Raw genomic sequence first — 23,321 nt, 5'->3', positions numbered from 1 at the left:
ATAACGGTGAGATTCATTCCGGGAAGAGGAATGTCCTAGCCGACGGACTCGGCAGGATGGGCCAAGTAGTAGGGATCGAGTGGTCCCTTCATCCAGAGGTAGCAAGTCTCGTCATCCAAAAGTGGGGTTCGCTGGTGATGGATCTCTTCGCGACGACCAGGCTGAACGCACAACTCTCCGTATTCTGTTCTCCTGTCCCAGACCCAAAGACAGCATTGGAAGACGCCTTTCAACACAGGTGGGACAATCTCAACGTGTATGCCTTCCCTCCCTTCACACTGATCAGGCAAGTGCTCAACAGAGTAAGAACGGCTCTCAATCTAAGGATGACTTTGGTAGCACCTTGGTGGCCGGAGAGGGAATGGTTCGCGGACCTAAGAGAGTTGGCGTGCCTTCCCCCGTGGCCTCTGCTAGACAGACCAGATCTCCTAAGGCAACCACACTTCCAAAGGTTCCACGATAATCCACGATCTCTGCGCCTTCACGCGTGGAGGTTATCCAGCGGCTCCTGAGGAAAGAAGGTTATTCGGCAGGAATAGCTGAAAGAATGTCTCGTTATCAGAGGCACTCATCGGCAGCGGTGTACCAGGCAAATTGGGCCACTTTCACGAAATGGTGCGCCTTCAGAAACATCAAGCCCCTAGGAGCCTCAATTCCGGACATTGCGGATTTCCTCGTACATCTCAGGGACGTGGCGGGCATGTCAATTCCAGCCATCAAGGGAGTCCGTGCAGCGTTAGGTCAAGTTTTCCTCTTGAAAGGCATTGACCTGGGTTCCTCTAGGCACATCTCTATGCTCATCAGGAGCTTTGAGCAAACCTGCCCTCCTCATGCCTCCAGGGTGCCACAATGGGATGTAGCTAGGGTTCTGAAAATGCTGAGTGAGCCACCCTTTGAACCTTTGAAGGACATAGTGGATAGAAATCTCACGCTCAAGACGGTCTTCCTGTTAACCTTGGCGTCAGCTAAGATGGTGGGCGAGATCCATGGCTTGTCCTACGAAGTCTCGCACACAAGAGGTTGGCGAGAGGTCTCATTCAAGTTCGTTCCTACGTTTGTGGCGAAAACACAAAATCCAGCTGTCTGAGATCCGAGATTCGAAGGGTTTACTGTTCCAGCAATTCCTCGGTCAGGTAATCCGGAAGATTTGAAGTTGTGTCCAGTCAGGGCCTTAAGGAAATATCTAGAGAGGACTGCTAGTCTCCGTCCTGGCATCAAGAACCTCTTCGTCTCCACGGGCACAGTGAGAAAGCCGATCTCTAAGAATACCATCTCCTTTTGGCTTCGACAGGTAATCATCAAGGCTTATAGTAGTGCCGGTCTTCCCCTTCCAGGTAAGCCCAGACTACATGACATTAGAGGTATAAGTACCTCTCTTGCCTTTGAGAGAAACGTGGCAGTAGCGCAGATCCTCAAGGCAGGCACCTGGTCGAACCAATCTACGTTCACAGCCCACTATCTCAAAGAATGTTCGAGGAAGTCTTTAGACGGGTTCTCTATAGGCACAGTCATCTCCGCGCTCCAAGCGATTTAACGGCCAAAGCCCCAGGTGTAATCGCGATTATCAAGACCAAAAAGACACTGGTTCGTTTTCCCTTTTCCCCTAGTCTTCTCTTTTCTCTTCTTTCCCCGGAGATTTGACCAAGTAGAGACTGATCAAGACACGGATTCACAGTTTCATTACTGGACACAGCAGCAAGAAGTTTTTTAAGGGTGAGTAGAGACACTAGTGTGAACTCTTTGTGTAGTTTTCCTACGGTTCGTTTTCCGTCAACCTTAGAACATGGTCTCCTATATTGGTTCTCAGCCGTTCTGCTTAGTTGGGTCTAGGTCAGGTAGACACTCCCACCTCCTAAAGTGTAAGTCTCCTAAGAAAGTAGTTCGAGGTAAATCTCTGTATTGGAACAAATCACAAATTTTTAGTAATTTGTATTTTTCCTAACATACTTACCGAGGACTACTTTCGGGTAATGGCCCTCCCTTCCTTCCCCGAGTGCCTTTCTGACCCTTAGTTAATTTTAACATCCAAGAACTTACTGAGGGTCGAGACCCAAGCTAACGCGCGACCTGGCTCAGGACTAGCCTCAGGGCACGTATCCTGGGGTAGTCCTCACAGAAAACGGAAGTAGGGTAAACTACACAAAACTCTGGTCGGTTGAGAGGAGATTCCAGGTACCTCCTAAGAAAGTAGTTCTCGGTAAGTATGTTAGGAAAAATACAAATTACTAAAAATTTGTGATATACAGAATATATATATATATATATATATATATATATATATATATATATATATATATATATCAAATAAGCCATATATATTTTTGATATATTAATGTCTGGATTCTCTTAACGACCTCGGGATCAGAGCCCCAGGCGAAATCACACAAAGACAAGAGCTTGGCTCCGGCCGGGAATCGAACCCTGGTCGGCAAGCTTATATAGACAGTGACTAACCCATTCGTGGCCGAATGGGTTAGTCACTGTCTATATAAGCTTGCCGACCAGGGTTCGATTCCCGGCCGGAGCCAAGCTCTTGTCTTTGTGTGATTTCGCCTGGGGCTCTGATCCCGAGGTCGTTAAGAGAATCCAGACATTAATATATCAAAAATATATATGGCTTATTTGAATATGAAAAAAACACGTAAAAATGTGCAAAATTTATCATATATATATATATATATATTATATACTTATATATTTCAATTCATGTCTGGCCAGTGCGGATTGGTGAGGGTGGGAGATTATCATCTGATTGCTCACAGCAAACCATCCTAGTATGGGTGAGCCTGACTAGTACAGCTTTGCTGATCATGGAAATATGCAAATTTTCACCACGTTAATATATTCTCTCTCAAGAAGCCCACTTTTTTATTCAAGTGCAGAGAAATGGGCCTTGACAATGTCTTAGCTAATCATGTAGGTCATTCTTGGAAATTTGGTACATTCCAGAAATTGAAGGAGTGAGGTTCTGTTAGTAATGAAAACCATCAAGCCACGAGTACAGCTTGTTACATGGGAACCACAGATTATACCTTGTCTGTCTCTTCCAATACACACTGTTCAGGTATCAGGTCGCACCATTGCCATGGTGAAAAAACTGTGACTCGGGAGGAATGTAGACTGCATTGGGGGCATAATATGATGGGGGTTGGTTTTTGAGGAAATCTAAAATCATGAAAATGACCATCTCTAAACTACTGTACAATCTGATTACTTTTAAACTCATATCTGTACAGGAATTAATTCAAGCATTGTATAAAACCATTCACATTATATATATACACCTAAGTAAAAATGCTGTAGAAAAACTGGGGCTCTTCACAGACCAAGATACTTATATTTAGATCTTAACAGACCAAATTACTTTTATTTATATACATATATTATCTTCCTTATGGATCAGAGTTGTGGGGAATGAAAGTGACAGAGGGACAAATTGAATGTGTTTGAGATGAAGTGTCTGAAGAGTATGGCTAGTGTTTCTCGAGTAGATAGGGTTACGAACGAAGTAATGAGGGTGAAAACGGGTGTAAGAGATGATTTAGCAGCTAGAGTGGATATGAATGTGTTGAGGTGGTTTGGCCATGTTGAGAGAATGGAAAATGGCTGTCTGCTAAAGAAGGTGATGAATGCAAGAGTTGATGGGAGAGTACAAGAGGAAGGCGAAGGTTTGGGTGGATGGATGGAGTGAAGAAAGCTTTGGGTGATAAGAGGATAGATGTGGGAAAGGCAAGAGAGAGTGCTAGAAATAAGAATGAATGGCGAGCAATTGTGACGCAATTCTGGTAGGCCCTGCTGCTTCCTTTGGTCGCCTTGGATGACCGCGGATGTAGCAAAAGTAGGGGATTGAGTCCCTCTTGAGGCTGGGAGGAGCGTAGAGAGGAAAGTTATCCTTTTTTCATTTGTTTGATGTTGGCTGCCTGCCCCCCCCCCCAAAAAAAAATTGGAGAAAGGGCCTTGGTATATAGGTAGATAGATCTTCCATTTTATATATTGATAAACAATAGCTATTAATCTTTGAACTAACTTGTATTTACCAATTTAACTATATTTTATACTGATCACTTTTATAGTTTTTATAAAAAATACTACACCATATAACATAAATCATAGTACTGTAAAATTATTCAAACTTGTAGCCTATTAAAACAATCTTAAATACTATATATCACTATCTTCTTTACAAAAAAAAAAAACAAGCAATTGGTCCTTTCAAGATTTGTCATATATTTTCACTAGTGCCGCTTCTCCTCTGCTTGATCCTGTATAGCACCTGAACTACACAAAATGATAACAGATTTCTTTACTGTATATAGAATAGAAAATTATACAGCAAGAAAAGGTCTCAAATGCAACACTTCAGAAACGTGTACCAGGCCAAATTGGTTTTCTACAAAAGCAATTTTTGCACAACAGAAGGCAAATCTCATTATTTGTACATGTTGACCATCACTAATCCGGCAATCTATAATCCCTAAACATCAGTTAACCAGCATTATTTTCGCTACTGGCATCAGGTGGCGGTACTGTTTCTCTTATTTTCACTACAGGCCAGTTGGCAGCGTTGTTTCCAATGTAAACAAATATAAGAAGCACCCTCATTTTAGCAGGAAAACAGTGTTGCTGCTCATTACACAAGCAGAAACATACGGTACATTTCCGCCCATAAGATAACCTTCAGACAAGACTAGGTCAAAAATTGAGTCATTTGAATTAATTACAAAACAATCAGCGCATAGGACAGCTTTTATTGTATACTTAAAAATACAAAATAAATAAAATAAAGACCCTTTTTATCATGCTTTTGCTAAACATGCAACATAAAACCACAACCACTGCTTAAAGTTTCATCACCGATCATAACAAACAAATGAAAGCATCTGTATATAAGTTAACTTTGGTAGCAACATATATATATTACCAATTATTGGTTATGTAATATTAGTAATATTAATGTTATCCTTTCTAATAATGTCTAAAGAAATAGGGAGATTTAACTGTGAATTAAAAATTGAAATATATATAGAGAGAGTGTGCGTGTGTGTGTGTGTGAGAGAGAGAGAGAGAGAGAGAGAGAGAGAGAGAGAGAGAGAGAGAGAGAGAGAAGGTCTATAAACGAACTGTAAGGATACTGTGACTATTACATATTGGTGCTGATGTAATATTCATTCTGAAGAGATATTGATAAGTTAACATTATTTAAACAACTTTTTATTTGTACTGTATGTGCACATAATCGCATACGGTAGCATGACCTTGAGATAAGCTGATGTCTACCAAAAGTAATTGTTGATTATTGAATTGCTCAAGAAATTGAAAAATAGAATACCAACATGCTTTAATAAACCACAATAATGCCTAATGAAATATAAAGGCTTAATAATGAATAAAAAATTAAATAATGTATAAAGTTTTAAAAAGTAACTACCCGTACACGCCCACACTTATATTGTCACACACACACACAGAGTGAGAAGGTGTTCGGATAATAACTAATAATAATGGCTTTAAACGAACTGAGTGAAAACTGTGATAGCCTTTAACTTATAGGTGCTGATGTAATATTCATTATGAAGATATTTCGAATGAATTAAGAAATAATTTATAAAAGACACCGCATGCATGTGCGCAATCTTTTGATATGGTAGCAAGACCTTCAGATCAGCTGATCATTACTAAAGGTAAACAAAATATTAAGTAGTTCTTGGTGTTTAAAATTCTTTCAAAATTGAAAAATAGAATACAAAAATGCTTTAATAGAACATGTGATATCCTATTGAGCAAATAGAGCATGTGATATCTTATTGAACAAGAAAATTGAATAATGATATACAGTAAGAAAATGTTGATAAAATATGACTTAGATGATAGCCGAATCATGATGCATCATAATAAATCTACGGAAACTACAATTTTCTCAACTTATCGGTCATAAGTCGACGACTACCTGTAAATTATGGATAATCCGGAAAAATGGATAATCCAACACTCTCCCGGTCCCAAAATTGCCGGATTAGTGATGGCCGCCCCTGTACTCGGGTACATTGATAGCACGGTAGGAAAATTTTATCGTAAACTAAAACAATTTCTCCCATAAGAAATACTGTAAATGAATTTCACATAAAGCATTCCACACATCCATAAATATATAAATACAGTTTGTATGGTAATTATTGAACAATTTAGTAACCCATAACATCATAAATGAATAAAAATTAGTAATTCACGATGAAAAATACATATTAACTGGCATGGAAAATTAAAAAAAAAAGGTTATTACATAGCAACACATACTACGGGGAGTATAAATATCGGACTTATAATGTGTCAAGATGTGCTCAAATGGTTAATATGTGCTAATAAAACTGATGAAATCAATAGATGATTTATCATTTTTTCAAGCCGAAAACACTATCGTCTTAAAGTAGCTTATCTCGTAAACATCGTATGTCTGATGAAGAGCCCATGACACCCAAATCTGGTGTGAAAAAAATTTCAGCCAACTTTAACAGTTAAACAATTTTTTTGTGAATATGCTAACTTGAAACGTCAAATATCTTGCGATGGAAATAATCGAGTATGGAACTGTCAGCATTTTCATATTTTTCCTTTTAACTAGTTTAAATATTTTAGAACTACAATTTATTGAACATGATTTAAGAAGATTAAATCTTTTGGCTCAGATCTTGAGTTATTCTATGGTCTGGTAAAAGTACCAAATGCTAAATATGTTTGAAATTTTTTTATTTACCCGTCTCACACTTTTTGTATCCTATATATTGTGTCGTGTACATCTTTCTTAGAATTTCAGCTTAAATATTTATATGGTTGAGAAGTGTCTAAATAGGATTTATTTGTAGATGTATGTCAAACAGCAAAGTATAAACTTTAGTTTAGGCTAAACTGCAAATAGCAAGTGGCATATAAATTATATACATAATTATCTATAAACTTTATAGGTTCTTTAGCTCCCAAAAGTAACGCCAATATTTGATGTGAAAAATGGCTAATTGTACAGAGCGATGCATGGTACCTGATCACCTATCAACTCGGTAGGATTGGTATGCTTGGTTACCCCATCATAGGTGTTAGTTATTTACTGTGCCTATGTTAAAGCTCTCTAGTCTGTCATTAACTGTCATCACAATCACATTAAATATATCACAATAGTAAATAAGATATAATACTAGCCAAGTCATATACAGCACCACTCCTAATAATGAGGCCTATCACTTTTTTTCTCACCTCATTTAACCTGTGTCAAATATTGTTGTCTGGTGTGTCAGATTATTCAGCACATTTTGTTCCATTACCTTTGAGAGCTATAGTACCAACATGTTTATTAGTGTACATAGAATTTTGTTGGGAAATGTTTACATATTTATGCTAAATTTAGAGTTGGGAAATGTTTACATATTTATGCTAAATTTAGCTTCATTACAGAGTGTTTTAAGGAATATGTTTGATTTTTAGTATGTGTATCTCATCCCACTTTTTTTCTCTTGAACAGTTGACTCCAATAGAGCTATATGCTCTGAAGTTCCTTGAATCGCGCGAAGATTATCAAGCAGAAGCGGAAAGGATGTCAGCAGAGATTGAACAGCAGAAGAAAGAATGGGAACTTGGTCGTCTGCAGGCATTGAAAGAGGAGGAGGAACGCTTGGCACAGAGTTCAGATGAGGATCTTCTTTCCTACGCATCTACAGATGCTCACAATCAGGTTAATAGTAAAAAAAAGAAAGGGAAATGTAAAGTTCAGGTAGCCAGGTCTAATTCTAAAGGTGGTAGGGTAGGTCGACCTCGTAAAGTTAGGTCTTCAGATGATGACACAAGTTCCAAAAGTGATACTGAATGTGATACCTTAACAGAGGAAGATTCTCCTTTAGAAGGGGACTTGGATGAAGTAAGTGATGATGAGGCTAAGGATGAGACATATGGGAGCCACAAGAAGGTGAGGTACAACAGTGGTGCCAGTGCATCATGTAATAGTAGTGACACTCCAGGTCATTCCACTTCAAAATCACCCACACCAAAAGTTTTGTTTAGCACAGTTTCAGAGGATAGTCCTCGAACCCGCTCCAGGGGACATGTTAAGATTAATCTTTGGACATTGGATGTCAATCCTGTATTACCAGGAGAGAAGCCAGTGCCCTTTAGTCGAAAGCATATTGAAAATTTGAAGGATCAAGGTGTAAGCCTTCCGGATGATACAATAGATTCTCCATTGTTAGCAGAGGAGTTTTCCAGTGACATGGTTCCGACTGTAAATGGAGAGGTTACAGGGGATACCATAAGGGATGTTGATGATGACGTTGATGTAGTTGGGGATTCTATAGACTCTAATGCAATAGAAGGGGTAGAAGGTCAAGATGATGACAGAAATGTCCTCGAGGAAGTTATAGGGACCTTGTCAAATGGTCCTACACAGATAACTGTTCAGAATGGGGGTGGGATGTGAGTGTGTATCTGTTCCTTAAATTTTTTACATTATTTATTTTTCTATTTTATGTAAGGTAAATTTACAACTTGTACTGTGACGGTAGTGTTGTATTGTAATATTTTATTCCCACAATTGACCTCTTCTATATAATAGAAAGGAAGTGAAAGACTGTGATGCTATAACTGTAAATAGATGTACATTTCTGTAAATCACGTTAATAATAAATGTCTGTCCCTGAAGAACTGATTGTTGTTTTCTTGGTATGCCAGTGGTAAGGCCTCATAGTTTGGTTTGGTGTCATGCTTATCCTGATCGCTCCCATCCTAACTTTTTTTTTCATCTAGAAATGATGCAGTGGTAGGAATTGCTGTTAGCTTTCATATGCACTAGGTCAGATCATCAGAATCAGGTTTTTTCTTTAATAGGTGTATCAATTTAATGCTCATTAGGTCTCCAGGTCTTTTATACTCACAAGAAGAGGATTTTAGAATCAAGATGCTTGCCAGCAGCATATAAGCTTTTCACTTTATGCAGTTTTTAAATTAAGATCTATATAGAATGTTTGAAAGCAAGATAATGTATAAATACACAAAAAAATGAAATGACCTGACCTATGCATTATACATTATTATCTTCTCAGAACCTTTAGCTTTAGACTTGTATAGACTCCTTGTAGTGTTTTTCCTTTTGACCCTATGTTTGGAATGGCAGTGGCTTTAGTAGAAATGAATTGGTTTTAAAGATCTCCTCTTTGCTGGCACCAAACTGGATGGGCCTTGCCATACCAAACTGGTCTCTACCAAGATTACACCAGCTTCAGGGTAGGCATGGCAACCAAATCTTGTGCAACTTATCAGTTGCACACAGTATGAAACTACCACATTTTATGTCATGAGATCTAATCAATCTTGTGGCTCATAAAATTGTGTATTCTGTTTACAAGGCTCAAGACTTGGCCTTCATAAACTCGTTGATATTCCAAAAACTGGTACGCATATATCTTACAGAAATTGCTGAAATTTTTTTCCAAGTACTCATACAAGAGAAATCTACTTTTCAGTATCTTTGAAATATCAAATGTTATCAAGTCATTCTTCTAATCTAAAAAAATCATATTTTTAATGTTTAGTTACTGTACTTATGTACACACACTATCATTAAATGTATGGTAGAAGAAAGTATAATGTTATTTTGCCCTGGTATTTTTGAAAGGGCTGTTGCTTCTGAACTTCTAGTACAGGCAGTTCATAATATGATTACATCCAAAACTATGCATCAGGTCATACTTTTTAGAGGGCACCCCTAACAACAGCTGCCTTTGTTTGGTAATTCTGTATTCCCTACGCACAAATAATTAGCAAGGGTGGGAAACGCCCTAGGAAACTATATTATTTATTGTCGATTTCAGACTGACGCTCAACCATTAGGCTTACCGCTAAAAAATCCAAACCAAGACCATGAGAACCCCTTTCGTTTTAATCCTTTTTTAGGTTTGCTGCTGCAGCTTTATTGAAGAAATTGGGAGCATTTTGTATTATAAGTGTAGTCCCTTTACCCCTTGGTAAAGCATATTAACAATTTAGGATAACTACCTTCGTAAAATTGTGTGTGATTTCTTTATTGAATAGTGATCGCTTAGTGGCATTTTTCGCAGACCAGTCCGTTTAATGGGTTTTTTATGGAAAGGTACTAATACAGTATTAATGTACTGAAACACATGCTCAATATTGCAAAAAGAAGTCAAATGAAAAATGTGAAAGTTATCTCTGTACTGTATTATTATTACTAGCAAAGTTATAATCCTATTTGAAAAAACAGGATGCTATAAAGCCAAGGGTTCCAACAGCCAAAAATAGCCCAGTGAGGAAAGAAAATTAACTACCTGATATATGAGAGATAATGTATAAACAATATGAAATATCTTAAGATCAGTAATAAACTAGGAAGAGAGATTTATGTTAGCCTGTTCCACAGAAAAACATTCGGTGCAAGTTTGAACATCTGAAGTTTCACCAATACAACTACCATATTAGAAAGACTTAAAATTAACTGCACACTTACCAATAGTTATTGTACAGGATGGTACAGTCTGGGGAGAACTGAATACAAAAATGCAACATGCATAAAGAATTAATTGAACAATGGTGTCAAGAGGTTCATAATTAGATCAGAAATAAGAAATTTATTTGCCTGTTTTTGTCCAACAGATTAAGATAAGAGTTGGTAACTGAAGACCGAACAAGAGTACAATACTGAAAACTTACAAAGGAAAGAATAGATTGTTTGTAAAAAATGATCAACTAAAATCTTGAAAGACTTTCTCAAAAGCCAGATTTTGTGCAATTGAAGAAGAAACAGACAATGTGTACCTTAGAAATAAGTTTTCAATCAAGATTCACACCTAACATTTCAAATGAGTTTTATATAGCTTATATAGTTAAAAGAAAAAAGGAGACCTCACTTATTGCAATAATTACAGAGGTATCACACTTACGTCAGTTGCCATGAAAATATGTAACATGATTATTCTAAAGAGACTTGAGAGAAAGATTGATGAAAAGCTGGGAGATTAACTACTAGGATTTAAAGAAACGTAGAAGTTGTACGGACCAAATTTTCATTTTGAGACATGTACAGTAATGTGTAGATTATAGAAATCCTTTTTTGATGGCATTTGTGAACTATGAAAGTCTTTGATAGTGTGCACCGGTCAATTTTGTGGAGAGTACTGCATTATTATGGAGATTCTCTTGAATATGTAAATTTGATCAAATCTGTTCAGGAGCATAGCAAGTGCAAAGTTAATGATAGTGGAGTCCTATCAAATGAATTTCCAGTGAACAGTGGAGTACTCCAAGGAAATGTGTTGTCACCTATGTGGTTTATCCACCTCATGGATTTTGTAATGCATAGAACAGTTGAGGATGGTGAAGGATTGGACTAGATTGATAACGGGAAATTATCATACCTAGAGTATGCTAATGATGCTGTCCTTATTAGGATAACACAGGACTTGCAAAGCTTGCTTACCAGAATGCATGAAATATCGCATGAGGTTGCACTCAAGATAAATAGAAGGAAGATGGATGATGAGAACGGAATATGCAATGGAAGATGAAATTTTATTGGAAGGAGAAAGGATTAATGAGGTGGAATCATTTAAATATTTAGGAACTATGATCTTCAATACAGGATCTAGAATTTGAGTTTAATGAAAAATTTAGAGAAGCAAATCAGATAATGGCTAGGTTAAGTAAACTTTGAAATCAAGTTGTCTGAAATTACATATAAAAATCAGGCTATATATCAGTTTAGCGAGACTGGTGTTACTGTATGGAAATGTGTTTTGGTATGACAGTGAAACAATATGCAACATATTTTGTAGATTTGAGAACAAAGCCCTCAAAAAATTATTGGGTGTTGAATCTGTCCTAGAAATGAAACTTATAAGAGATTATTTGAGTGCCGTATGTGGATGAGATCATGTTTAAAGGGGGATTTAAAAGCTCAAGATAGAGACGACTGGTGAAATCTAACCGAGGCCTATTGCGTCAATAGGCGTAGGAATAGACGATGATGATGTTAATAGAAAATATCTATGCTGAGATTTGGATGTTGAGGAGCCACTGTCCTCGGCATACTTACAATCATACTTTGAGGTTTGTTAAGGTTCAACTTCATGTGTGATTTACTCCATGCACTAAGTTTAGCTAGGTCCGTGTTAAGGGATACAGCAATGCTAGATCTACATTCAGGAGATGGATTTGAGGCAGAGAATAGCACCATTTACATATACAATTATCCTGTTTTCTATGCCAAACCACATATGTGCATCCAGTATAAAAAATAATGGGCTGTGAACACTACCCAGAGGAATGCCAAATATCAAATTCTTGTACTTACTACAGTGCCCATCAACAATTTTTTGCAGTCTATTATTCAAAAATTTGATAATGATGCTAAGAAAAGATGCACCTATTCCCAACAGTTTGAGTTTGAAAACAAGGACCTCATGATTAACACAGTCAAAGGCAGCTCTAAAATCAAGGCCAATCATATGAACTTCAACAATCAAGGGATTTCTTTACAGCAAAAAATTATACATCACATGCTCCAAGACCTATGCAAATCCAAATTGCAAACTAGGGAACAGATGATTACCTTCAGCTTACCTATTTAGATGTTTTTCCTTAAAACATTAGAAAACTTTTAAATATGAGAGTCATGGAAATTGGACAGCAATCCACAGGGCTACAGCTACCACAAACATATTTATGTAGTGGAGTATAACATTACCAAATCTCTAACAAGTGCGAAAAACCTCTTCCTGCTAACTTTAGAAAATAAAAAATGCACGAACTAAGAAATCAGCGTTTTTTTATAAAGAACAAAGGAAGTATACCATTTGGGTCTACACCTCCATAAGCATAAGGGTTCATCAAGAGAGTTATAATTTCATAGTACAGAAAAGTCTGACATTTTATTTTGACCTCATAAAAACAAAATTGAGGACAATAACTACACTTATGTCAAACACATTAGCCAAAAGTGTTGCCTTATCGTTTGGACAGTGAATGACAAAGCCATCTGGTTTAAGTAAAGGATCTTATAGGTCTATGTCAAAGAGTGCATTTTTAATGGTAGCCCACCCTTTGTGTTCCTGGGATGTACCAGAAAGGGTTTCTTTTATGGTTAAATGCATTCATTTTCAATTGAAGCATAAACTCGCTGAACAACAGCTCTTAGCTGAATACAGGAGGTCTTCTGGTTATAAAGAAGCTCCATGCTTACAATGCGTCAGAAGTCTGATATATATGCATAACATACTGTACACACATACATCCATACTGTATAGGTACTTTATAAAAAGAAAGAAACAATCCCTTACCATTCATGAATTACTCTACCCTATACAGTAGTGCAGCTATACTAATCCAGGGCTAGTGGACAATAAGTAATAATACAGTACATATAACAATTACATTATTCCTGTGGCTGTCCTGCACATTGTAAAGGGCATTGGAAGTGGTGGTAAGACAGGATTATTAAGAGGAGAAAATAGAGGATGTTGGAGAAGCTGGAAGAGTAACTGTAGTCACCATGAGGTGCTGGAGAGTTGGGAGAATCAGGATTAGATGCTGGAGGTGATGAAGTAGCAGAGGTAGAGACTTTAAGCGTATACCTCTCTACCCTTTTGAAATGCATACACAGGTTTTTCTGCCAGGATTGCATCCTCATCTCTTCCAAGATCTTGCAATACCTCAAAGCATCCATGATCCCCTCTGGACACCTTCCTAAAACTTTCCAAGCTGGGGTCCTGTTCCTTACTGTAAATTTCTAGGGCTCTGGAATCGGTTGTCTTTCTCTTCTGCAATCGTCTGGCTCTCCAGTTCAATGAGATCCTCAGTAGAAAACTACATAGGGTGCCAGGAATTCTGTGACATCATCAGTATCACCTCAAGTTCCAGCTGTTAGCTTAGGTCAACAACCTTCTTGGTGACAGCCTCAACTGTATCCTCAAAGCCAAAGAAGTCGTTGACCAACTGGGATCAAAGTTTCTTCCAGACACCATTCATTTTGGTTTCCTTCACCTCATCCAAAGATGTCCTAGCACTTCCTGAATATCTTGAGGGTCATATCCTCCTCTGTTGCCTCCAAAGCCATAGCAATGGACCTACATAGGTAGTAGGCCTTTCAAGGAAGCAATTACCCCTTGGTCCATAGGCTGTAACTGGGAAGTAGTGTTAGGTGCTAAGTAAACCACCTTGACATTGGGATGTAAGTCAAGTTACCAGGGTCATTGTCCAGCCATAGCAGCATCTGAAAGGGATAGAGTATAGACCCTCCTTAACACAATACTGTTCAACCTCAGGCACAAAGTTGTTGAAAAACTAGTCAAATAACAAGAGGGTTAGCTATACCTTCTTATTAAACCTCCAAACCCCCTTGAGTGGCCCAAGAAACAAAGTTGGTCTCTGCCAACTTTGTGTCCTGCTGCTCAATTCTCCCTAGCGATGTAGGTCTGATTCAGCACATTTCCAAAATAAACCTGTCTTATCCACATAAAGACTTGTTCACCACAAAATCTGCCTTCCCTAATAATCTCAGCCAACACATCAGCCTTACCTTGCATCTTAACCCCTTTGCTATGATGACGTTTTACGTTATAAACATGCCTGGTGATACAGGCGGTGACACCCAGATAAGTTATATACAAATTAATAATGATAATAGTTTTGATAATTTTAATTATACAGTAATTAAAGTTATTTGTTTATCCTACAAAAGAGTACAGTAATGCACATGATTGTATATCACACAATTCACACACAGGAAAAGTTCACTAAAGATATTTCCTCCCCTCTCTCATATTAGGCCCTCCTCCTCTGGCCAAACAACAGTCTTTGGGATTCTAGCCTTTATTCCTGATTGTGTAAGAACTATTTTAGTCTGTTTTTTTATGTTACTATGTAAAAATCTTACCCCACTCTCTAGCCAGTAGCTACATTCCCTACCCGAGGCATTACTGAAACCCCCCCAACACCTCTATCTTAAAGACGTAGGGATCATTACATCTCGCCCCTCCATCAACCGAAATACTTGCGATTCTAGTCCATATTCATGAATATGCAAGGTCTATTTTAGTGTATTTCTGTTGGCAAACGAGTTCAAAATTGGTTCGCCATCCCACCCACAACTTTGCCAAAATGTTTTACCAGTAATGCAAGTTGTTGACACATGACGATATTTTTTTTTTCCTTTTTTCTCAACTATCATTTCTACAAAATAGTATTTTCATGTCATATATTTCATAATAGTATTCACATTTTTTTTTCACAGGTAAAAGTTAGACTACTGTACTGTCATTATTTTCATTTATTGGCATTCTATGCAAAATTTCATGTTCTTACATGAACAGTCTGTATATCCAAGCCTGTGAAATACCCAAAACAGGAATTACTTTGTTCATAGTGACAGTCACGCGTAAAGTGGAATGACAGAAGAACAAACAAACTTTGTGTCTAATTAACTAAATTTGTATTACAGTCTCTCTCTCTCTCTCTCTCTCTCTCTCTCTCTCAGAGGACAGGAATTTATTTGTTTTGTCATTTTGTCATCAGTTTTTGTTTATCGCATAACTCAGAAATTATATTTTTCTCTCTCTCTCTCTCTCTCTCTCTCTCTCTCTCTCTCTCTCTCTCTCTCTCTCTCTCAGAGGACAGGAATGTGTTTGTTTTGTCATCAGTTATTTTGTTTATCGCATAACTCAGAAATTATATTTTATAGAATAGTTCTTGTGTCAAGGAATCAAATACTGTAGATATTTTCCTTACATCTCTGTATAACGTAAAGTTTATTATTACTGACGAGTAGTTTTAGATCTTTTAATGGGTATCTATTATAGAATTATTATGAAATAACATAGTCACTTCAATGGCCACATACTTCTCAAATGCTTGGCCTTCTCCTGAATCATCATATGGCTCACTTGGATATGCCACTGATTCTTGTCGTCCGAGAGCATTAATAACCTCTTCACTGCGTTGTTTCATAATAATGGTCGACTTCATAAGGGCAGATCCTTAAAGATGCTTAAGGAGGCAATGTTTATCCTTGATGATAGTCGCAACCATAGAACGACTAAGGCTTAACACGACTTATGTTGGTATGGGTCTTTACTTTCTTTACTTTGATGGCTGCTTTTCCAGTCCCACAGGGAACCCCACTCTCTACAGGACCTCCACTGTTATTATATCTTGTTAGTTCAGAGTATTCAACGTTTCATATCACGTATTGCTCATTTACTGTTGAATCATCACTGTCATACGTCTCCTGGAATAAGAAAGTCTTCAGTTTCCTCTTGAAAGCTTTAATGTCTCCCCTTTTTTCGTTTGATTTGTTAAGTCCACTTTAATATATGTCGTAATGGCTTTCCGCTTATTGGATGCACTTCCATAAGAAGAGTCTCCCTTATGCTTTACAGACATGATGCAAAGCAAAAATAAGCTCAAATAATCAACTAGCTACACTTAAATCCCTAAGGCATATTGTAAACTAAGATGGTGAACTGTTGCTAAAATTATGTGTAACGCACTAGTACGTGGCCAAACAATAACGTTAAGCGGCTCTCCGCATTGGCAAGTAGTTCATCATATTAACAAACCAAACGGAGTTATGCTGATTTTTTAAGTACTGTACGTGATCCCATTTGTAAAGGCGAAGTGTTGTAACCCAAGGACTTCCTGTATGGTTATTCCAAGTCTTTTTACACATCCAAAGATGATAGGTCTTCTGCTTCTCCAAATAAGCATATTTACAATCCTCATTGAACCAGGGTTTGTCTTTCGTTTGCTATTTTAACATACGAGAAGGAATACTCCTATTAAATATGTTGAGTAGTCTCATTCAAGAGAACAAAAACCTCAACACTTATTTTGTCCAATTCAAATGTAAAAGATCACTCAAGATGCCATTCCTGTCTGCTTGAGATTTGATTTATATCTTACATGAGTATAACACATCAGGGACAGGCTGCTTAGTCATAATTAATAACAATACCAAACGATACCAAGGCATGATCAGACATCCCAACTGGATAGCCAACCATAGTTGTTATGACACTAGAGGAGTCAGTGTATACTAGCTCCAAGCAGTTATCAGTCCTCCAAAAAGTCTCACATATGATTGGCTCACAGCCTTATTGAGAGCCAAAGTCCAAAGCTCACAGTAGGAATAACAATTTAATCATTCCCTGCAGTGAATGTTGAAATCACTAACAAGCACAAAAGAGTCATTACTATCATCTTGTATCTTTGCTATAATGGTAAGAAGACATTTAAAGATAGAGTCATCCAAGTTGCTGTTAACAAAAGTTTGTAGATCATCACTACAAAAGAAATTTAGAATGCTAATTACAGTAAAAACCTGTCTTATCCATGGTCATTACAATAGAGATCCCTCCCCCTGTCGTTTTGGATAATAGACTATGTTAACAAGATTTTTATTTTCACTTGTAAATGATAAAATTAAGAACAACTAGTTCTTAAAATGTGAAATACATACAGCATTGAAAATACTGTGCTGTGATAGTAAATGATAAAATTAAGAACTACTTGTTCTTAAAATGTGAAATACATACAGCTGTGAAAATACTGTGCTGTGATGATATAGTACAGTACATTAAAATCTTGTACTGCACTGGCAATATTCTACGTATCATATCCATATAAGAATTTTAATGTGCTGTACAGTGGTGGCTTGCTGCTAGAATTAATGGAGGTGCTGCTCCAGAAAAACTTTAGCTTTTGTTTTAATATTGGCTCTGAGGAAATGGATATAAGAAAATTTATTCAGAAACTTTATAGAATCCTAACATTCTTATTTTGATTTGAGTGAAAAGATCAGTAATTTTCTTTTTGATAGCTGGATGACTAAGGATGAAATTTTTCTCCCTTGAAAGCATTGCAAGTGCATTTATGCTTCTTAGAAAAGTGGTCAGTGCTATTTCTTCTGTAGGAAGTTCATTCTTAATTTAAATTTACTAGCTATCAACTTCTTAGTTGAAGGATATCTATCTGTTATATCAACACATACACAGTCACATTAAATCTATGATAAGTTCAGCATCATAGGCACAAAAACAGAAATAAATTACCTCACCGGTTTTGGAACCTGTGTTAGATGGAGTTAACATTATTAAAGTAGTTGCTCAAGTAGAGAACAGAACTCAATCCGATGTCTCGAAGTCGGTTTACGAACTAGATTTCTAAAACAAAGGTGCGCCAACAAGGACGTCCTTTTGTTCAAAAGATAGCGCATCAGAATTCATTGCAGTAGACGTTCTGAAAGGATTGCCAACAGAACTCTAAAACCTTATCGCAGAACAATATGACGGTTCTTTCCACTGAATTCCAATAAGGGAAAGACTTTCCCACTGTCTTCCTTGTTTGGGAAAGACTGCAGCTCAGCTCTTTGGTAAGCTGTGGTCAAAGAAGGCTACTGAATCTGGCTAACTTCAATCATCCTTTATCAAAAAAACTGGTTCTGAATCCAAGGTACCTTACCAATGCAGCAATAGCTCAATTACTAAATTGTGAAACTTCTAGAGAAGGGTGGGATACAAGAGACAGTTAACCCATCCCCTGTGTTCTACAAAGGTTATTCCTAGTCCCCAAAAGCTTGGGAAGTGGGAGACAAATTCTTGATATCCGAGCTCTTAAGTTCACAGTGCTGACAAAGTTCTCAATGGAAACACCCTCAAGAGTTCTGGGAGTATTTAAAGAAAAACATTGGACTTTCTCGTCAGACCTCTCAAGTGTATATTCTCGCATTTTGATTTTTCAATGGAACAAAGGTTTATCAGTTCAACTACTTTTGTTTCAGTCTCATGACGGCCCCACTAAATATTCACCGAAATGATGGCCCCATATCGAAATGTTTTAAGGTTGCTGGAATTAACAGGTCATTTTTACCTGGACGATAGGCCAATTTTTAGCCATTCACTGATGAGGATTTGAGTTTGGGAATCATAGTCAATGTCAAGAGTCTCTTGGCTCCGACTCAGGTTCTACATATGAGAATGATAATAGCAAAATTTCCTTTACAGATTTCTCTGTTGTAGAAAAGTTTCAATTCCTTTCTTCTTTTGCCACAAAAAATAATAACATTGAAACCCATGTCAGTGCAAATATGGATGAGGGTTCTAGGAACCTTTGTTTCCTTAGAGAAATTAGTCCCATTAGACTGTTTGTTTATGAGAGTTTCAATTTCATTTTTGGACACATTGGAACAAGACAAATGATCTGCAGTAGTCACCGTAACTGTTCCTTCAATAGATAAACCAACTTCTGCTACTGAATTTGAGGGACGATCGTAGTTGCTTGTCACAAGGAGATTCTTTGGGGTTGAAAATTCTAGACCTAACTCTGTTTATAGATCCATCACAGGAATGGTGGAAAGCAACCCTGGACTATTTCTCTCAGGGAAATGGACCCTGCAGAAAACACAGTCACACATCAATTGCCTTGAGTTACTAGCAATATTCAAGACACTTCAAGATCAGGAACCTCTAATAGTAGGCTTTAGCCTACTTCAGGAACCAAAGAAGTACAAGATCTCCATCCCTTTATCGGGAAGCAGACGAACTGTTATCATGGATAAGTCTCGGATGAATCACTATACTTCCACAGTTCATTTCAGAAATCAAAGTATTGGCAAACCAGTTACCAGGAATAATAAGATTTTACCAAGTAAATAGTTTTCATATGATTGCAATGGTTGCAGCTGTTACTGAAAGTAGTGAGTGCGGGGGTGATTCCGTGCCAAAAAATAGATATCTCTGCTCTTGCTACCTTTGATAATACACCTTGGTGGGCAGTGTGAAAGGCAGTCAAACAGTCTTGTCTGAGTGAAGGTGGTATCACAACATGGTCTTTGTAGGTTACTACTCCGTCCACTGTGTACAAATGGTTGCGAGATGTTCATCACCATTCGCATAATCACGGGAACACTTCCCTATAATCCCTTTTTTCGTTCAGATATTGACACCCCCCCCCCCCTCAGATGCCTTCTGGTGATTCTGCTTCTGCTGCTGGTCGCGTAATTGTTATTCGTGTAGTGGTTCAGGTAGTTCATGGCAAAATTCTGTCATACCTGCTTTGATAATATTTACAAGAGTGGACATGTTCTCGTCACTGCTCATTGCTATGCAAACCTTGTCCCAGGTTATGGACCAGTGAGTTCAGGGAGGAGGCTGTAGCCAGGTGAAGAGTATCCTCGACATCATCCTGTTGTGCCTCAATGCCGCGAATGCCTGAAAGAAAGGCATACCATACAATTATGTCTAAAAAATGTATAAACATATAATACTGCCTCATTATCCTCTAATGAATCAAGTGAGTGTGTATTGGTTGATGTTTGCAGATGGTTCAGTATGAAGATAGTAGAGAGGCTGCCGATTAGTGAAGGTTTAAAATTGAATGCAAGTTTATGTATGCTTGGGTAAGGTGGCCAATCAAAACTAGGAAGATTAAGTGGATGTTACTGTGGGTAGTTGAAGAATAAAGAGTTTGGTTTGTACAGTATCAGTATTTGGGAGAAAATGAAACCAATGATGGTATGAGGAGAGAAAGAGGTGAAATAAGAAATGTAACAGTGTGTGTGGTAAAGTTTAGAAAGATTAATGTACTGTGGCATAAGAGGAATTGAAATGTGTAAATACAGTGCTTGGAGGAAATGGTTGAAAGCTTTGCAAAGGTGAAAGGATGGATCAGCATTTTTAAGGGGTTTGGCATGTTTCAAGAGAGCATGTGTACCTGGCTACTAGTGTTCAGGTCCTCATAGAAAAAGCAAACGATTTTGTTTATAATATATTTTCCTTTTAATAATTTGACTCTTTGTATTTTACATAGTGACTTCCCTTGTTTCGGTGCATGATAGTTGCCGTAAAATTTATAATCTAATCCAATCCAGATGCGGCATTAGAGATTATTTCAATGTAGGATAAAGGAAAAAAGGCATAGCGTCAAAGTTAAGGAGAAATCCCATCTAAGAAGGCAGATCGTCTTGATTGAATATCCTTCTCAAAATGTTAACATGACATTTCTGTGATTTGAAGAACCCATGTTAAATTTACTGATCTCAAAGTCTTGAGAAAGTACTAATATGTGCCTTATAGTAGCAGATACAAGCATCTGTTGCTGCCTCAAGGACATAAAAATTTCAGTTGACATTAGAATAGAGCCATTATAATTGGATCAATACCCTTCTCACTTAAATCGAATATTGCATGCTCCTTTTGTTGAAAAACATTCAACTCTAAAACTTAACGGAATAGCTTTATATATATCAAGTGTGTGCAGGTTCCTTTGTAATTTTGTAAATGCAATTAAGATTCTCCCATCGTAGAGAACTCTTAAAGCATTATAGTTGTAGGTGTTGAGAAGGCATACTATTATGGATAAAGGTTGGAAGTTCTAAAACTTGTGCAGTGTTGCCTTGGTCATGCCAAATTTGGCAAAAGAGTAAACATCTGAATTTAAGCTTGAGGGTACACTCGGGCACACTGTTCTATCTTATATCTTATTTCTCTTCCTCTTGTTTTGTTAAAGTTTCTATAGTTTATAAAGTGATATTTATTTTAATATTGTTGCTCTTCTTAAAATATTTTATTTTTCCTTGTTCCCTTTCCTCACAGCTATTTTCCCTGTTGGAGCCCCTGGGCCTATAGCATCCTGCTTTTCCAACTAGGGCTGTAGCTTAGCAAGTAATAATAATAATAAAAAGTAGGCATGAGGCTGTGTACTCTCCAAGCTGCTGTCTTGAGAGACTTGTTAATGGTTCTGTGGTTGGAACTGGTTGCCAAATTGTGTTCAAGGACCTAGTCAGCAATAATGGTCAAGCCTTGGAAACTTCTACATGAAATATCAGTTCTAAAGGAAGATCCTGACTACTACAGGTTATTTGCAATAACATTGTTACTAAGTGAATCGTGGCATGATTTGCAAATTTTTATCCTCTGCCTGAATGAAGATGACTGGCATTTAGTCACTGGTAGAGGGTCACAGCCATTGTAGAGAATGATCTGAGGATAGCACACTAATCCCAAGAGACTATGAGAAGACTACTAGAAGGCCAGTATTTAGAGCGCTTCTTTATAGGTACAAGGTTTCAAGTATGGTTCTTCCATGATTCCCTCAAATAAACCACTGTGATCCTGTAATCTCATCTTCTTGCCTGTGATGCGAGGAAAAAAGGGCTGTAGATTTAGAAAGACCCCCCTTGGCCCTATGAAATATGTATATGGTATGTTATGTCATTAGGGAACAAGATTTTTCTGACTTTGAAATCCAATAAGCGGGCTCCCTACTTTCAAATTGATAAATCGATAAAGAGATTTCCCTATGAGGTATATAAGTATCTTCCTTTCAAAATATATGCTTATGAACCTCAGCCAAAAGCATGACTGGATGACTTCACAATCCTGTAGTCCGCAGCCAAAACTTCTTTCAACTGCATCTGAAGAGAATGAGTATTTCAGACACAGCTGTGAATATTTTAACTAAAGCTGAATAGAATATTTTAGCTTCATATAATGATGCAATTTTGCTGGGGAAAAGGAGAACCTTCTCTTCAAGATTTATGGATGGCAGCAGAATGTTGTCAATTAAGTGATGGAAAGTCTTCTCCATTTGCTTTTGGAAATTGGTGAACAAGTACTACTTTGTCTAATCCAAGTACTGTACTCCTTTTACAAGTAGAAAAGAGCTAGAGTCGAGCGAGTTAGTGAGTCACTGGAAGTGGAATAGGTACCACGAGCAAGTGTTGCGAGTTGGGGAAAATTACCTGAACATTATTTAAATTGAGTAATTCTTCAACTGTGGCCAAGTTCTTAGGTTGAATGGTCTAAAGCTGAGGAGAAGCTTGAATCCTTTGCAAAACTAAGAACAATTCTTGTAAATTTTTGTCCTCAGTTAGTACTGTATCATTGGGTAAGAGAGATATCCTGGTGGACAGAGTAGTTTACTGCACTTCAAGGGAACATACCTGACCCTAACAAATGCTACACAGTTGATGCAGGTTCTTGTTGGAATTAGACAAAGAAATTGCATTGTATACCAGGCCAGCCAGTATGTGCTTACCCCTCCCTTATGTCAAGTGTCTGCAGTGTTGTGGTTCCTGCTGAAGCAACCCCTGAGGTTTTTCTCATCAGGAGAGCGTTGTTGAGAATAGTCGCTGAGACTTTGACACCTCTGCTTGCAGAGCTTGCTCTTCCTCTTCATCCTCTTTAGCATTGAACTCTGTTTCTGACATTTCTTCTACAAAGAAGAGGAAGAGGTTACGGGCGAAGAATGCGGCATCCGAGTTGCTATCAAGGAGGTAT

At 37.6% G+C, this 23,321-nt stretch overlaps 1 protein-coding gene across 6 annotated transcripts in view; it reads left to right on the top strand.

Annotated features, from left to right (window-relative positions):
• The window catches only part of LOC137624333 (helicase domino-like), a 211,839-nt gene that overhangs the window by 138,061 nt on the left and 50,457 nt on the right, over positions 1 to 23,321 (top strand). For all 6 annotated transcript variants that reach the window (XM_068355013.1, XM_068355011.1, XM_068355015.1 and 3 more), the window contains one exon: positions 7,511 to 7,720. In XM_068355013.1, the coding sequence (XP_068211114.1) occupies positions 7,511 to 7,720 (210 nt within the window). The remainder of the gene's footprint in view (positions 1 to 7,510; positions 7,721 to 23,321) is intronic.

Source organism: Palaemon carinicauda, chromosome 31 (genome assembly GCF_036898095.1).
Source record: "Palaemon carinicauda isolate YSFRI2023 chromosome 31, ASM3689809v2, whole genome shotgun sequence".
In the NCBI taxonomy this organism is placed as follows: domain Eukaryota; kingdom Metazoa; phylum Arthropoda; class Malacostraca; order Decapoda; family Palaemonidae; genus Palaemon; species Palaemon carinicauda.
This window is presented reverse-complemented; position numbering and strand designations above follow the sequence as displayed.